The sequence below is a fragment of the Ammospiza nelsoni genome, chromosome 9 (assembly GCF_027579445.1).
Source record: "Ammospiza nelsoni isolate bAmmNel1 chromosome 9, bAmmNel1.pri, whole genome shotgun sequence".
NCBI lineage: Eukaryota > Metazoa > Chordata > Aves > Passeriformes > Passerellidae > Ammospiza > Ammospiza nelsoni.
Window position 1 is genome coordinate 20,174,031 of NC_080641.1, and position 18,418 is coordinate 20,192,448.

The following is an 18,418-nucleotide window of genomic DNA, read 5'->3' on the forward strand; positions in this document are numbered from 1 at the left end:
AAAAGGTGTAGGTATGATCAGTTCTCTGGACATGAAGCCCAAGTTGTTGGGCTTTTTGGGTTTTGTGGGTTGTTTGCTTGGGGAGGGTATTTGGGGTTGGTTGTTTTGGGTTTTTTGAGCATAGTTTGCAATGAGAAATAAATAGCTGTATGTGATTCTGCTGTAGATTTTTCAGTGCTTCTCTCATCTCCCAGGAAACTTTAAATCCATTGCTAAGTCAAAGGCAAATTTGGTGTGAGTAGATCTCGCAAGGTGATCACAAGTTTTATTGAAAGTGGGCAGAAGAGTGCCTGCACTCTGAGGCTGTGATACTGAGGGAACTTGTAACTCCTTGGTTACTAAAGAGTGCCCAGGCAGGCAGGCAGGCAGGCATGAAATGGGCTGGAGCTGGAGCTTGTACCTCCCGAGAGAGCAGCATGACTCAAGTGCATTTGCATAAGCCCAAATTTCCCTCTGGGCCGTGACACGGAGCTTTGTGCGGCCTGGCCGTGTGCGCGCACAGCGTGAGCCAGCCACGCTGCACAGGGATGAGGGCTGTGCCCTGCTGCCTGCTCAGAGTTACACGGTGCTGCAATTAAACACTTGGCTTTGAGTAAAAATACTTGCTGTCCAGCAGAAAGAGGCTGCTTGAGGCTCATCTGATGTGCTTATGCTAAGAAAGCAGTTTGCCCTAAGCTGTCCTGTCTGTGTGCTTTGGGGTGTGCTAAAGTGTAGGGCACTGAATAGATCTCAGCATTTGAAACCTGTGGCCTCTTTCTCCCATTTCCTGAGCAATTTCCAGTCATGGCGCTTGGAGATGGCTGCTCTAAAAATGCACAGGAAGCTGGAGCAAGGTTTGCTGGCAACAGTGTTGAGCAAAAGAGTGTAAACAACTTGGAAAGATCAGATTTTACTTATAGGATCAGGCTCAGAGAACAAAGCAGAGCAAATGTTATCTTTTCCATTATTGTAGAAACCAACTCCAAGTGGCCCTTTGTCTAAAAGTAGAATGCACCCATCACCTTAAGTTACATGAGCTTGATTTACCAGCTGAGGTATTTCCTGTTGCCTGCAAATGCTGATAGCAAAGGTAGAGATCTGTTTGTCATGTAGTATTTCCAGTAGACTCCAGAATAAAACCAGTAGTTTTGTTTGACAGCACATTACTTAGATTTAGCAACATCGAAAGCATGTTTAAATAAATCATGTATTTGTTCAGAGGTTGGCTGAAGTTTAATGATATGGAATGCAAGTTCTGAAAATCTTTAAGTGAAGTCTTGCTTTGGGGGAGGAGGTTGGGTTGTTTTGTTTTTAACCTGCACTGTGCTAGAATGCTGCTAAATGACACATTCCTTACTTGCTGGGAGGAGTGTAAACTTCACCTAGCAAATCCCTTGGAGAGTTCATGCATTAAACATACTTGTGCAGTTATCATGGCTCTCATAAAGATGCAACATATGTGTATGCATTAATTTAACTCTCTTTGACACTCCTGTAGAATATACAGACAACAAGCATTTGCAAATTTAAGGGGTGGCTGATGAGGGGGAGGGTGCGTGGCAGGGGTGATGCAGGCAGGCTTTTCAGTAGGGGTTAGTAAGATTTGAGTGCTTGTCCTTCCCTATAAACTGGGAAAAAGAAAACAAAAGACAGACTGGAAATGTATAGGAGTGTGTATTCTGAACAGTCTTTGTGAAACTGAATCAGTAGTTTACCACTTCTGTGTTATGGCAGAAATCTGGTAAATATAAGCTCATATAATGAAATATTGTTATCACATTTATGATCTTCAAGGAATTTGTTTGTATTTTAATTCATTAATCCCATGGGGATGAAATCTTGTATGTTGAGACTGGGAATATCTTCTTTCTTCAAGTAAGAACCCCCACAGTTCCAATCTCTTTCAAATATTTCTTAGAAATGTCTTTTATCACAATTCATATTTGGCCATGCTTTATCATAGGAAATAGAATACGGGTGCATGTAATAGCCTCAAGTGTTTATATTGAACTTGGCAAGAAAAATGCAAGCCTTTTTTGTTTGTTTTATTTGATCAAATATTCCTGGGGAAGTGAGTGCGTGTGTGCATTTCTGTACTGATCTGAGTCTCAGCTGAATGCCAGGAACTACTGAACTCTTACAATAACTTTCTCTTTGACTTTGGGTATCTTCACTACTTCAGTTTCTCAGTTTTTGGAAAAGAGATAGTTGCTTCCTCATGGAGCTGTTTGTTCTGAGAAAGAATTATTGTTTGCAGAGTAACTTGGAAACTCTAGAAATTTGCACCAGAAAAATGTGTATAGAAGAGCATAAGATTATTCTTAAATCAAAGTCACTCTTCAAGTATATTATCAAGTCCTAAATAAATGGAGGATTCTTTTCTTATGCCTGTTGGTTGAATTTCCCTGAGCTTCTTCGGGCACACAGTTACAATTGAAATAGTTAACAGGAGAGAGGAGGGGCATATAAAGTTAATCTCATGTGAATACTTAGGATTGAATACATATGAATACATGGAATCAGAGTTCCTGGCAATGGAGTCACTATTGTTTTCATTGACATCCTCATCCTCAAAAACTTTGAGATGTTATGCCTGATACAGATGTTTAACATGTGTTCTATGAAATGAAGGCAGGAAAACTAAGGACTTGTCTTTATATTTATAATTTCGAATAATGCTACTGAGGCTGTAATAATTTGACGGACCTTTTTCCCAATGTTTAATCAGTGCTACTCTGTAAAAAGTTAACAATAACAACTTTAAAATTTCCATTGAGAGTAAACATGATATTAAAATGGCTGTTAGCTCCTGGAATAGGCTAGTTGTAATAGGCTGATCCTGAATTCAGGATAATTTTTCTGTGTCACAGTGTTTTTGGTTTTTACAATTTTGAAGATCTAGGTGAAGGTGGTGAAAACCCAGTTCATGTTGCCTATTATGCTGCATATTTACTGTATTTCTCAATGTGTTTGTTTTAACTGTTTTCAGAAGTTCAATACTACAACAGCTATACCCAAGGCTATGTAAGGGAAAAATGTTTTGTTTCATGCTCAGGCATCCAGAGATCCAGGAACAGCCTTGAGATTCAGCTCAGATAAAGGGGCCACTTTCTGGGCATATTTAAAACATGCTGACCTGCAGCACCAGAGTCATGGTCAGAGGGAGCCTGGAGGTCATGTGCTGACTGCAGGCAGGAAGGGAATTCAAGGTTTGTTACTTGACAGCTGGAGTTAGTGAGGATTTTGTTACCTATTCATTTGTTTGAATAGATACACAGTGCTGCACATGGGTATATTTAGTATTTCTGGTAGGTCAAAGGCCTTTGCTTTGAAGAAAAGTAGTTGCTGCTTTAGAAAAAGAAGCTTTGAGAGATAAAACAAAGCACTGTGCCTCTGCCAAGGTACAGACAAATTCTGAACTTAGCAACAGTGCTTTTCTTTTCTTGCCTCTTGACTTTCTGACCACCTTAGCTTGGCAGCAGTTGTGGATCTCTAGCTCTAGCAGCAGACCTGCATGTTTCAATGCATGTTCAGGGGTTTTGAACCTTCAGCCTCTTCAGCTGGCCAGCTCTCCTGTTATACTGAGCCCATCAAGGTTAATTTGATCACTTCATCCATTACTTCTTGTTCCTTGATGACGTGTGGCTCATGAAGTTGTGCAGACGCAACATAATCAGTCATCCTGGGTATACAGAATAACAATGGAAAAGGAGTTTGGCCACCTGCAAGACTCTCTGTCAAATTTGAGGTTGACTACTGCTTTTTATTGTAATTATTTTGCATGATGTTTTGTGAGGGAAGGGTGCCACTTAAGAAGGTTGAGAATGGGAAGTCCAGATGAATTACTGCTTCCACCAGTGCTCTGTGCCAGTGAGGTCTCAGAGTCAAGCTGTGAGTGATGCTGTGGCAAATGTACTCCAGGAACACCCTGTATTTGTTCCTTGGAAAGCAGGAGTTCCTCATCACATGCATCTTTGATCCTGGGTAATTTCCAAAGTTTGTGGTAGCTCCACTGGCTCACTAGAATGGTTTCACAGGCTGCTGTTTTACTCCCTTTATGCACAGCCATGCCCAAGAGCCCAGCTGGAGTACTGGACTAAATCAGAAGAAAAAGTACATTATAGACCTTATAAAGCCTTAAAAGTAGTGGAAGCATGTGCCACAGAAATCATAATCATTCAGTGTCTCAGGTAACTCCATGTCTGCTGAAAGCTGCATCTCCCATGCGGCTGATACATTAAAATGACATTAATGTCTTAATTGCCTTCAGGATGAACATGGCATTACCATATTTTTAAGAAAGTGGAGTTTGCTTGTTGTTTGAAAGCCTTTACAATGCTCTTTCTCCTCTCTGTTAGCACTTGGAGGCATCTGTGCTTGCATAAAATTCCACCTTTTTTAATGTGGCTTTTTCATCTTGTTTGTCTGGACTGCAGTCTTTGCATGTTGTTTTTAGCCAGCTCAGGATTTGCTGGTCACTGGATTTGGCAGTCCTTTCATGTTCTGCCCAGCAGAACTGCCAGAGGAAGTCCTGTGTTGGCCAGAGGAGTCTGTTTGTACAGAGCCTTATGTCCTGCAGGAGCGTGGCTGGACGCGTGTCTGCCTTAAAGAGGCAGCAGTGACATCTCATTACTTGGAAAGCACTGTGCAAAGCCTTGCTATTTTCTGTTTTTAGAAATGGGGCTGTTTGCTGTGTGCAGAAAGTGAGCCCTGTTCTCAGTTGAGGGAGCTGTGTGGAGCGGTGGCTGAAGCCCTGCCAGGGCCTACCACAGAACGCTAGCGGCTTCAGAAGGAAAAACGTCAGTGTGAGTTTTCTGGCTGCTCACAGTTTTGGGTTTTGCTGACTGCTGCTTAAAATGTCGTGTTGGGAGCTGTAAACTGGACCCTTGTTTTCCTCTGAGGCAAGATGCAGCAGGTACTGCTGTGCTCTTGCAGGGCTGTAGAGAGCAAGAAGGCTGCTGCTGTTTACTGGATGGGCTCTTCCTGTCTCTCTGAGGCTTGGATGTGTAAGCACACTGTGCACGTGGGCTCACACGGTTCTTTCAGGCAGATGTGTGTTGATTTTTGATCATAGGCTGTGATTTGTTTCATGGTCTCCAGTTTCCTCAAAGCCTCTGACATGTCTTCTTTATAAATTACTGCTTTGTCTGTAATTGCTTTCTCCGAGAAAAGATATTAAGGAAATGATGACATTTCCAGCAGTCCATCTATATCCCAAACTCCATGGTCAGGTTCCAGTCTAGCTTTGGGCTCATGCATGTATGTGTGAGATATTGGAGCAACATTTGTCAGGAGGGGTCATATTTATGTTGTTCTCTAGAGTGTCTGTTTGAACCAAAAGCTGGAATTAATAAAGTCGTTCTTCTTCAGCCTCCCAGTGCAGAGGAAAATTTCCAACATAAATTGTGTGGAGCTTGCCATGCCTGACAGCCATGCTCCTGAATCAGCTGAAAATGTGAAACCATGCTGTGGCAAGATGGAAGAACAACAAATGTTTTAATTGGTTGAGTGTTTTTATGTGGATCTTGCTTTTGATAACACTTTGGTAACACTCAAGTTTGTGTTTCTCTAGAAGAGTCTCTTAATTTCCCTGTGAAACATAAGCAGTGTACTTATACAGTAGCAAACACTAAACTACTTTAGTGATACATTAGTGCAGCTCTGTAGTTTCTGCTGGGTGGCTAGCATCTATCTAACTTGTTGAAAATACAGGCAGTGGAAACTTGTGTTTACCTGAAATAGCCTGTGTAGATTAGTTTAGAAGGCTCCAAATGCATTTAAGGAAAACAGTCCTGGCAGATACTTGTCATATGTCTTTTATCTCTCAGTTTAAGAAGCTTTTCCTTTGGGACAGGAGCTGCTTTTTAGTAGGTACTCATATATCCTCTGACATAGTTAACTGCCTCCACATCCATTTTTTCTCTTCAGGGCACTGGGCACCTGTTACACAGCTATTTAGTAATAGTTTAGGGCAGGGGTGGGAGAAGGTAAAGCAAATTAAAATTTGCAGCTCAGGCAATGCACTGAAGGAAAACTTAGATCTGCAATATATGTACAAATAAATGTGGACTAGAAACTTACCTGGAAATTTGTTTCATTTCTGCATGAGTTTTCTACCTGAATTATTGAGGTAAAACTCAGTGTGATGGTACCATTTTAGAATAGGCCACTAGCAACAGTAGGGGAGATGTTGTACTTGTGGTGTATAGGGACAAACCCTCTGCACTTTAACAGATCTAAAGCCAACAAGGAATTTTCCCACAAAAGAAGACTGTCCCCTCAGGATTCATTATATGCCATGTGAATGGTATTGACATCTACTGATTTATGCAAAGCTGAGCAAAGCACTGTGCTTTGGGAAGCCTGGCTGATCTGCAGAAAGGCACATGGCACAAATGGTTTCACTTAATCTTTGGGAGCCTGAGCATCTTGATCAGGTCACAGACAGAATGGGCAAAAGGGTCCCAGCTTTGCACTGATGGGCATCAGTTTTCTATTGACCAAAGCATGGGGCTGGTCACTGTGGGCAGCCCTTGCTCTGCAGGTGACCACAGTGGGGATTGTTGTGTGAGAGTTACATTTGGTTGGCAAAGCTGAGCAGAATTGTGTGTGCAGAGACTGCTTTCTTTGCTGCAGACAGAAGTTTTTGAAAAATCTTCTTTTTCAGGAAGAAAGAGAATTCTGGTTCTCAAAGCATGTAATGCTTAACACATTCAGTGAAAATTGAATTGATATGTGTATGCACAGGGGAAGCTGGAATTTGTATAATTCAGGTAACAAAGCTAACATAGGCAGTATGTGTATGATATCTACATAAAATTTATCAGTACACACTTTGGTTGTACTTTCAAGATGATAGTTACGGAGCTGTCTCAGTACGACTTATGATAATACATTTATTGCCCTTTGTGTTCTGTCCTTATATCCACCTTAAACCTTCAAGTTTTTTTACTGTTATTATTCTTGCACTGTGAAAAGTCATACCCCTTTCTATTGCAAATAGGACTTCAATAACTGTCCTGTATATTTGCCAGGTTATTTGTGTCAGGAATAGCTTTTATTACCTGGGTATTTGCATAAATTATTAGCATTTGGCTGCTTCAGCTTAGAATAACAACTTAGGAACATCAGAAATTAATTTGCTATGTTTTTGTCAGAAAATAAATGATGTGAGTAAGCTCTGGGCAGAAATAGCCCAATGTTTTCATGAAGCTAGAAGAACTGTTTTGTAATGTCTCCTTGTGCCAGAATTTTTTAAAGCTATGTGAGCTGTGGTGCTTTCTGAACAGGCACTGCATTGCCAGTAGAACCTTACCAGCGTGGTTGCCTGCTCTTCCACTTTTGAGGAGCAAGTATCACTGGTGCAGGAAACTACCAGTTAGGAACCAGACACAGACAACTCTGCTGCCAGGAACAGAGCAGTATGTTTAATGTCATGCAGCATACTCATCTGGCACATGATGTCTTTGATAATGTTATAGTACTAAATTTTATTTGTAATTTGATTTTTTTAGTCTGTTGTGGGGAGCAGCTGAATTACAAGCCACAGGAGGAGATCTAAATGTGCTGCAATTCCATCCTATTACACAGACCCTCAGCTTGGTCATTTAATACTGGGGCAAGAAACATACCAGAGCTTATGCTGGAGGCAGAACTACAGATAATTTTTGACTGTGCTGCAAGCCCTTAGGCTTTTGTTCTAAAGGGCTCTCTCTCACCCAACTGTTAGATACAAGTATGAAGTCAGTGTATGGGCAGGTCAGTTTTCTAGCTGTTTTGGGGCTGTCCTTTAATGGCTGAGGTTAGCTGGTCTATTCAGCCTAGGGAAGAGGAGACTGAGGGGAGACCATATGACATTCCACAACTTCCTCATGAGGGGAAGAGATGGCCAGGCACTGATCTCTTATCTGTGGTGACCAGTGACAGGACCCAAGATAATGGCCTGAAATTGTGTCAGTGGAGGCTTAGGTTGGATGTTGGAAAAAGGTTCTTCACTCAGAGAGTGGCTGGGCACTGGAACCCCCAGGGAAGTGGTCGCAGCCTTAAGTCTGACAGAGTTCAAGAAGTGTTTGGACAACATTCTCAGGCACAGGGTGTGACTCTTGGGGATGGTGCTGTGCAGGGCCAGGAGTTGGACTCAGTAATCACTGAGGGTCCCTTCCAACTCAGCTTGTTCTGTAATTCTCCGATTTTCCTGTGAATCGTTATTAATGGGAACAACATGCATAATTCAAAATAATTTGTTAGTGGATGTTGGCATGTTCATGTGCTGTAGGACTTGACTTTTAAGCTCTTTGTGTCTAGCACAGCATACCCTGACCTTTATCCCCTATTGTAGGACAAACGAGGGTGAAGGGAAAAGGAGTTTTCAAACACCTACTTAATGAAGAGAGTGCAGTGGGCCACAGGTCATAGTTGGGCAGTCCTTATCAACTTTTCTGTTTTCTTATCTTCTTTTTTATGGAGCCTAGTTTTCCAGTTTGGGTGGTAGATTGTAACAGTCAAGAGATTGTGCAATAGTATTCTCTCTTCCATAAGTAATGTATGGGACCTCATCTGTCTCTGGTTTAGTGCCAGTAGCTTCAGTGGAATTATGCCAGAGGTGAATCTTTCCCATGATTTTTTAAACTGAGCTATAACTGCTGTTTAGTCAATCTGGTTCTCTAGTACTGTGTGGGCGAGAAGGTCCAGGCAATGCCAATCTATTTGCAATCGTGTACTTAGGGTAAAATAAGCAAAGGGTTGATTTTAAAATAGAGTGTTACATGAGCCTTGGAAATGAACTTCAGTCCCCATGTACCTGGGTAGATGCTACCTGGGACTCAGATCCATTCCCTAAGGATTGAGTTGTGCCTCATCCTGCAAGTAAGAGCGGGTCTTTCCTTCCCTTGTGCCTCGTGCATCACAGCTCTCTCCCTGCTCTCTCCCACAGGGACAGGTCCCTGCCGCAGCAGCATCCATGAGTGCTGCTGTGGCACAGAGAAGGTGGCATGGTGTGTCCCTGGCACGGACTGGGAAGGTGGCACATGGTTGGGTTCTGTGGGAGAAAAAGTAACTCTCTGTGGGTATGAATGCTTGCTTTTAGTGCCATTGCAGTTTCCCTGCAGTTAGTGGTTTCTTTGATACTGTTTTGCAGATCTTCTGATTGCTGAGGTGAGTTTTCAAAAATTGGTGCTTGCCCTGTCTGAACAAAGAGTCTGTGTTGGAGAACCTTCCCAGAAGGGAAGCAGTAGGATCTTGTGTGCTTTTAGGAACCTGCTTATACAATCATTTGATTTAAGAATGCAAATATGTAACCCTGAGAGCAAAGTTACATTCAAGCAGTAACACCATGTGAACATATTTTAAGTTTCTTGGAAAAATCAGCAAACTCTCTCTCAGAAACTGTTGGCTCTCAAAAGCTGGGTATTGTGATCTACTATAGCTGGCTTGGTATCAAATCTGTAACACAATATTCAGGCAGCATAGCAAAACTATGAGGGGGAGGAAAAAACAGTATTTCATTTTGAATCACAATCCCTGTCTAAAGAGTGTGCTTTTTCTAGACTTTTATTTGGAGAAGAAAAGGATCCTTCCCAAAGTACTTGATAAACACTTCTGAAAAGTGGTGCAGTACCAGATGTCACCAGTTGAGTTGGATTAATGGATTAATCCTTAACTGAATTCTATTATGGCTGATGTACTAACATTATATTTTTTTCTAGTGAATTTCAGTAGAAATTCCAAATCTCCTATACTGATAGACACAAGTGAACTGTAAAAATAAGTTGCTCCATATTAATTTCTTTGACTTGTAATATCAGAATAAACTATGTTCTATAAATATTGTATTAACAAAAGGAGTGAAAGCACTTAGGACAGAGATAGGTGTAAATTTTCATATTTCAGCTCTAAATTTTGCCTGCTTTGAATGAGTTAATTTAATCTTTGCAGCAGAGTAATGAGTTGATGTCATAAATCTGTCTTTACTGCATCACTTATAAGTCAGAAAATGTACTTAAGTGATCTGAGAGTTAAAATTCTTTTTTTCTTCTTTTTTAGAGAACAGCTGTCCAAGCCTAGACAGTGTAATTCAATACAACACCACATATTTTGTCCTGGCTTTTTAGCACAGATTTGTAATGGTTGTTTTGGAAAATGTGCTATGGATTTATCTGAAGGTCTTCATGCCGGAATAGTTAATTCAACCTTACAAATCCTTGGCACTTAGCTTTCATCTTTTTAGAGCAAAACACAGAGCCTGTGATTTCATGCCTTGAAGTCAGCAAAACAAAATGGTACTTTAACAGCAGCATTTACTTTGATCAGTTTTCAGCATTTGTGTCCTTGCCTTTCACGTAGTACAAATTGCTTTAGCAGAGTAGCGGGGCAGGAGCCCGTGGACTGTTTTTGTAGTTGGTTTCTGTGGTGATCCTCAGCCTTCCATGAAACTGATCTCTGGGGACAGGAGCCTCTGCAGCCGCCTTAACCTTGCTGCCGCTGGAGCCCTGGAGGAGCTGTGCAGAGTGGGCAGCCAGCAGTGCCAGCAGAGCTTCAGTGGGCACTGTGCCCATGGAGGGCAAATGCATTCCAGCAAACAGGACACAAGCTCGGGGCTTCACAGCCCCCTTGGACCTGGATGCTTTAAAGAGGAACGTGTAGGTTTTGTTCTGACATTTTCAGAATAGCTGAAGCCTATCATTTTCAGCTATGACCAAATCCTTGTATTCCTCACAAGTTAGTCATGTATTATTTGGAGGAGTGTGTGCCAAAGGGGGCCAGACACCAGTCTGAAGAGGAGCTTCCTCTGACAAACAGCTGCCGAAGTTGAGCCTTGCTGAGAGAGCCATTGCTGACACACAGGCCCAGAAGGTCTGGCCTAGCTATCGATTGCACAATGAAAGTGTTGGCTGTGCAGCAGCTTTGTGATCAGATGAGCCCTTCACTGGGAGTGAGGAATGTGTTGGACCACACTGACTTATTTTCCTGCACTGTTGTGGTGCTGTCTGCTTCATATGTTTTTAAAGTAATATAGGCAAAGCAATAGCAGCTTTTTAAATGGACTAGATGACCTAAAATGCCCAAGTCCATTTAATGAATCAAGTAGTATGTTGTACCGTATAAGCTTCTTTGAAAATGTAGGAATGGGTGGAGGATGTCCCTTTTTGGATCTCTGATTTTTTTTTATTTTTTTTTTTAAAGCTTATGTGGGAGTTTTAGAAAAAAGTTAGGAACTTTACTACAGAGTTCACAGAGTTCAGAGTTTCACCCCATGTCTTCAAAACACTTTTTGCAGCACTAAACACGCATAGGATTAGTTTCTGATGGAGTTTCTGGGCAAGACTTCCATAAATATTGAGTAATAGGTATTTTGCCTGTGAAAATACAAAAAGAAAGGGAAAATTTGTAGTTATCTCTTGTGCTATTAATTAGAAACTTTTTTTTTTTCTGGTGGTTTAAAGCAATTGCGTATCCTTCTGTCAGTTTGTGTTGTGTTCTAAAAGTACTGTGAACTGTAGCCATGAGAAAGGATGTGTCTTGAATAGCTCTTGAGCTAAGATGAGACAGAAAGGTGTCCAGGGGAGGGGGATCACTTGGGACTCAGCTAATATATGGTATAACTAGAGCCACAGTGGGGACACTGCGGCAGAAATGGTGTTTTGTTGAGATTGCTGTAGGGAGAGTAGGGATGAGGATCTTCCTGTGCAGTGCTGTGGATGGGGGCAGCCATGCCAGAACTTAGCAAAGGGACAAGTCAATGGGAGCACAGCTGTGACAGCAGAAAGCTCAGCAAGGCACAGCTAAAGAACTTGTGCTTGTGTTGATGTCGTAACTTTTAACACCTTAGAGTCCTGTTAAGCCTTTCAATCTCTGAAGCAGGAGTGGGAAGAGGCATTTAAATGCCTCTGATGCATATTAAAAGTCCAGGCTTTCACCTGGACTCTGCAGTTCAAACCACCCTCTCTCACATTACCACCTCTCTGGTGAGCTCTTCTGACCATGCTTGCTGTACTTGGACTGAAATTTCCCTGTGATACCCACTGACTGTAGTTATGCAGTGTAAAAAACCCAATGCTTGGCAGCAGGGTTTTGGTGTAAAGATCTTGGGTGCTGGTAACTCCCCAGCAGTTTGCTTGAAAAATTTGAAAAACTTGGTTGAAAAAGATGCATTATATACATCTTTAATTTTACAAGCTGAGGGAATAGCAACTACAAAGTCTGATAGCAGACCCAGTTGCGAAGAGTCTCTGATTTTCTCACTAAGGCAGTATGATTGCTCTGTGTGCTCTCATGTGACTAAAACAACAGGAAGAAATCTTCATGAATTCTAAAACATCTGTCTTGTCTGATAGATGTTGGTTTTGAACAAATTTGTCTGAGATCAGTTGAAACAGAGGTACTTCTCCATGTCCTTATTACCCAAAGGACTTGGCCCGGCTATTTCTGAGATGAAGTTTTCAGAGTGTGTTACATGTATTGTATCATTCCTGCTTTTAATAAATAATGGAGGTTTTAAATAGCAAAAATTTTTGGAAGTTTCTAATAAGAGCCATATCTTTTACATTGACTTGCCATTCTGATAAAAACACAGCCAGGATGCAAGCCTAAGCTGAGTCCTCTTGTTGGCCAGTGCAAGAGCATTGTTACTAGTTTTTATTCTTGCTTATTTAAGCACATAACTATATTATAAGTAATTTCATCAATATCTAGCATCAAAGGAAGTCAGTTATTATTTGGCTTGGAAATACGTTGGATGCGCTTTATGCCATTTGAAGCTGAAAAAAATCATCATGAAATTTGAGCTCATATTTCTGAGATCAGAACTTCAAAAGATATAACTGGACTATTTTACTAAACTGAGATTACAATGTTTTTATTGTTTTGTGAGAAAACATAAACCTAGAACAAGGTAATTACATTTAATAGTTTTAACAGCTTATTATTAATTAGCAGTGACTATAGCTGAAAAGCCTCAAGAATTAATGAAAGCTGCTTAATTGTCATGAATTTAATAGTAGTTCTAAACACTTTTTCCTTTTTACTTTCACCTCTCCATTTCTAGACAGAACAACAAACCAGAAGTCTTGTAAAATGAATAATTTCTCTCTTATTTTCAGGTAACAGAGCTACTTTGGCTCTATAGCTGGTAGACCAAAGCAGTTTCTGTAGCTAAGAATGTGACTGTTTGGCATTTCAGGTCTCTGTCCTCCCATTAGAATTGAGAGCACTACCACCCTGCACTTTGCTAAAATGAGAAAGAATAAAATACTTTAGAGGCAGAAAATAGAGGGAAATGTGGTTCTTGGTAGTCTGTTGTACTTGGTGTTTTCTTTGAGATGTGTTCTGTGCTGGAGAGGCCAGGTGGTGCCAGAGGTGGCTGCAGGAGCAGGAGATGGCACTGCCTGACCTTCCTGCAGGCATGGCTGTCACTGCCCAGCTGCTGCCACGAGAGGAGCTCCTTCTTTAGGGCAGCTTGGCTTTAGTACAAATATGGATCTACTCAGTTTTCCAACAACTTTTAATCAAGCTTAACGAAGAGGAGGACAGGGATGTCCTGGGTGCTCCCAGTGGTGTGTGTGTGGGATGTGATGTCTGTCACTGTGGGGACTTGAGACACCTTTGGTCAGTGGCATTTCAGAATCTGGTGCATTCTGCATGTAAGCAACTGCTACCAGTTAGTGTGAGAGCACAGCCAGCTGTTTGCTAGCTTTCTTGCAAGTTCTTAAGTAGTGATAAAAGGTCTTTCTGCTGTCCTCTGGGTGTCTTGGACCTGAGACCAGGGCCTGGCAGTGACTTTATAGTGATGGTGAACTTTTCAAGGTGAAATAAATAAAAAAAAATTTCAAAAAAATTCAAAAAACCTCAAAAAACCAACCAACCAAAGGGAAAAAAAAAAAAAAAAAACAAAACAAACAAAGCAAAAAACCCAAACCAACCAAACTAAAACCACCCTTCTGTCTACTTTGGAAAATATTTTCAACAATAATAGGTACCTAGTTTTCAATTTGGTCTCTAGCTTTCATCTAGTTAGTTTACTGGATGAATCTTCATTTACTTTACTGGTAAACTAATGGTTGTTTGCCACCATATAAGAATCATGCAATGAACTATACATAGTCCCTCTTCTCTATCTCAAATATCCTTTTAATTTCTCTAGCAGGATACAGAATTAATTGTGAATTATCTTTGTGCTCATTTCTGTTTGCCGCCATTCAAACTGGTGGTTGTGTTCATGTTTGCTTCCTCTGTACTTTTTTTAGAAAGAGCTGTGATTGTCAGGGAACCTGCCTGTCATCAGTGTGGTAGGACATCAGCTTCCCTGCTCAGTCTATGGTAGATCATCTCTCCATAGCACACTAGAGGTTTCTTCTGTAATGTGGGATGAAGTATCAAGCTAAATCCTGACTGCTTACACGGCTTATTAGGTGCCACAAAAACCACTGTAATATCAATTGCAAGTCTGTATATTCCAAAAAAGGCCAGGCTGTGCTGTCGTGTGTTTGGTTATGGTTTTTTCCAACACTGAGCCCTTTCTAGAAGGGCAGTGCTGGGGTACGAGGAGCTGGGCAGGAAGGACTTCCAGCAACTGCAAACTGCTTGTTTCAAAGCCACTTCTAACAGGTTGCCTCACTTCCATGATGTCCACTTTGCTCAGATCATTTACCCTGTGTATTTTTTTAACCTCTGAGCACAGGCATTTTCTTTCCCTAGTGTATGTTAAAATTTCTTTTGGAATTACTTCCATAAAGTAATGTAGTGCTCGCTTGTGTTTCTGGATTTGTTCCTCCTGGTTTTTGTTTGTTTAGTTTTATTTGTTTTGCAGGCCAGATTTATGTCCTTAACAGAATCAGCAGATGAGGTTTTATACTCTAAGCCAGCCTTGTAGACTACCATCTAGAAACCAGCAATCAGAGTTTGCTTTGCAACTCTTTTTATCTCCTTGTTCTCCAACTCTCAGCTTAGTGGTTTGACCTTTTGCATAAGATATTTTTCATCAGCATTTGCCAAGGTTTTCTTTTTAGCAGTGCTCTGCAAGCATAGAGCACAAATGTTAACTATTTCATATTTTATTTTCTCTGTGTTCTGTTGACTGACTTTTGTGGAAGTAGATTAGTCTTTAATCTTGAGTCAAGAGGTCTGAATGCTAAGAATCATAATATGTATATATATAAATTACCTTTGCTTCATTGTTTCAAATTCCAGGAAGTATTCACATATTTCTGTGTTTTTCTGTAGGTCACATTACATTTGAATCCAATTTCATCAGTGCATATTCATCAGAAGCCTCTGGTGTTTCTTCTCAACTCTCCTTTGCCTTTGGTCTGGAAGCTAAAAACAGAAAGATTGGCACCTGGAATCCGAAGAGTTTTCTTTGTAAGTGTACACAGTCCTCTGGCCTGCTCTCTGTCATAGCTGCTTGTCACATAAGCATGGAGTTAATGGTATTCATTTGGAAAATTTTCAAACTTTAGATTAAAAAAAAAAGTTAAGAGAGGGTCAAGTTTCATTGTAGGGCTCTGGGGAACAGTTAGATGGTAGGGCAAAGCAGTTTGGAAAAAGTAGCCAATTACTTGTTATGTGAATTTAAGGAAAGGAAAGCAAAACTGCTTTTCAGAATCTGCACGTCATACAACTATTAATACTAACAGCCATTAGAGTTCAAAAAGCTGTGAGGTTATAGCAGATTGGAAGTCTAACAGTACCATAAAGCAAAAAGCCTCAGAGCTATTGGAAATATTAAGAGTGGATGTTAATTGTGTCGTCTGAGACCAAAACAAAATTTTGTATCTATTGAGCTTAATATCTCCAGCTATGGTTTATGTCTCTGATGAATTTTTGGTCTATTGAAATGACCAAGCTAAGCCCAGAATGAAGTCATTTTTATTTCTCAGAAAGACTGGAGCACTGCTTATAATGCAAGATCCAAATATTACCTAGTATTTGTAAATCATGTTCTTACAGTTTGCCAGGACATTCAAGTTTGCTATTTGTAGTGAAACAGACAAGTTGTTTGGATTAAGTTTTTAATGCATGACATCATGTCTAATCATGAGTTGTCTTTATGAAAGTTGCAGCTTTCACTATATTCAACTCTAATTGCAGAACTGAACTTGATTATTTTTAGCAGTGTCCTTATAGGGCTTAATTTTGCTCCTCCAGCACAGCTGACAGTGGTAGGCAAGATTGTTTCTGCAGCACCCAGGGGGAACTCAGCTGTGTCACTGTGTATCAGCAGGACAGGAGGATGCACTGTGGTGCAGCATTAGAACTCTGAGAAGGGACACTGCTCTCTCAGTTGACCTGGTGTGGTGGTGACATGGTGGAGGGCACCAAGAGTTCTGTCACTTGCTGGACACTACAAGCTTTCTGGAATTGTTTTTCTTTTTCCTGTCATCAAGCTGTCATATAAGAGTAGGAGTAGCCTTGATATTTTGAACTTCAAAGGACTCAGTCCTGTTTCCAGTGTATTACTGATTGGTGCAAAGAATATGGCTTTGTTTTTATCTAAGGTATTTACAATCTTAGGTTTTTCATTGCTGTTTTGGAGACTCATGACTGTTATCTTCCTGTTATGTGTCCTTAATGCAACCAGTACAGTTCTGGTCTGCTGAGGAAATGACTGAGGAACAACATGTGCAACAACAGTGTAACGAGTCCTCATTCCTCTTGTGGACAAAAGAAGCAGGATCTTTCATCATATAATAAAGCCTTGGACTTACTTCCAGTTTAGTTTTGATCTTCTCCTACAACACATCATCACTCCTATTTCCTATCAGCTAGTTTTAGTTCAGCTAGTTTGTGTTCTTCCTCTGCACCCAGGATTTTCCCTCTCCCCTTATCTTGCTCAGGGAATGGAGAGATGGCCTGCTGAGACTCCTGTATTTCTGCTCAGCTGATGGTGCTGAGCTTGCTTGGTTTGTCTCAGTGGGGTTTCAGCAGCCTGCATTAAGGCATAGGAGCAATAGGGATGTGCCTGAGGCTCTGGCTGCCAAAGCTGTACCATTAGATAAGTGTTTGCTGCAGAAAACTATTTCAGGTGCTTCTGGTTACAAGCTCAGGCTTGAAGAGGTGAGCAGCAGCAGTCATGGATCTTGCCAAGCAAGAAGTTGCCTGACCTCAAGAACTGCCATGGTGAACTTGGCCACTGATGCTGCACGGAGGGGTGTACTGTTTCTCAGGTGGGGCAGGAATACCTGGTAGGCACTGCAGGTTTGCAGCAGTGTTGGGGGGACTCAAATCAAATACCCCCTCTCACAACTCCAACTCTTAATCTCTGCTGGTCATGGTAAGGGCTGGATGCTGTGGTGCCTGGTGCCATCCTGCCAGCCTGTGATGCTGGGATAATGCTGCTGCCCATGGGACCTTGCCTTTTTGTTGCAAGGGACTGAACTGGCTCTCAATGTTAACCCATCCCTAATCCATCTGAATAGCTCGCTCTCCATAACAATTTTGGATCTCCTTAAGTGCTGTAAGAATTTGTGTAATTTTCCTTCCACCATGTTAAGGTTTCTATTTTGCTTTCCTACAAAGAGCTCAAAGAACAAGATTGCATAATGCCAGAGTACTGATCCACCTTTACCTCTCCCACTTTAGTGTCTGTCATCCATCTCACTCCTAAAGTTCACTTTGTTCTTTCCCTAAGGTGATGTTTTTGCTGTAAACATAAGCTAACTTCAGCCTCCTACCATGGATTCATCAGCCTTCCCACTTTTCATGGCCCTGTTTCTCAGGGCATCTCGGGATGATAAGCCATGAGGTTATGGGCTGAACAACTTTAAATGTGGTCACCATCTGTTGCTTTTCCACAGTTCCACTCTGCTCACAAGGACAAATACATTGTTTTCCCAAAAGCTTTCTGAAAAAACAGCACAGAATCATGTGGCACAGAAAACATGAAAAATGTGGAGGAAGTCCTGGCAGCACCTGTAGGCAAGTGCAGTATGCCAAACAGAGATCAAGGGGCTCTAGTTCTGCAGAGAGCTGTTTGCCTGTGTTGAGCTGTGCTAATTCGCATCCCCCGAGTTTGTATCCTAGGAAAGGTTGTCCTTTTCCAGAATCAGGGGTTCTTGTTTTAGGTAAGCTGTGGGGCAGAGGGATATCCTGCTTCTGCCCTAGTTGCTGAGAGGTTCCCTGCCTCTGTGCCAGAGCCTTCAGTGAGTTCCAGACAACTGACCCTAGGACTGTAAATAGCAGCTCCAAGGGCTGCAGAGTGCAAAGCATGCTTCCTTAGCCCTTGTTTAAAAATGCTTAGCTCTGTGGCTCTGACTTGTTCAGTCTCCTTAAATGTATAGCCAGAACAGAAGACTGAGTATGTTGAATCATGAAAGATTTAGAATTAGAAGAAACTTATCTAGTGCCCATGAATTCCATGGCAAGCATACCACAGGAGTGTCATAACTATTGTGTCTGTCTCTATGGAAGCCTCAGGCAAGATACTAGTTGACTTTCCAGCTTTTCC

At 41.4% G+C, this 18,418-nt stretch overlaps 1 protein-coding gene across 2 annotated transcripts in view; it reads left to right on the forward strand.

Moving 5' to 3' along the window:
- Positions 1-18,418, forward strand: part of TGFBR3 (transforming growth factor beta receptor 3) — a 108,825-nt gene that overhangs the window by 45,353 nt on the left and 45,054 nt on the right. For both annotated transcript variants that reach the window (XM_059478547.1, XM_059478548.1), the window contains exon 4: positions 15,196-15,333. In XM_059478547.1, coding sequence (XP_059334530.1) covers positions 15,196-15,333 — 138 coding nt within the window. The remainder of the gene's footprint in view (positions 1-15,195; positions 15,334-18,418) is intronic.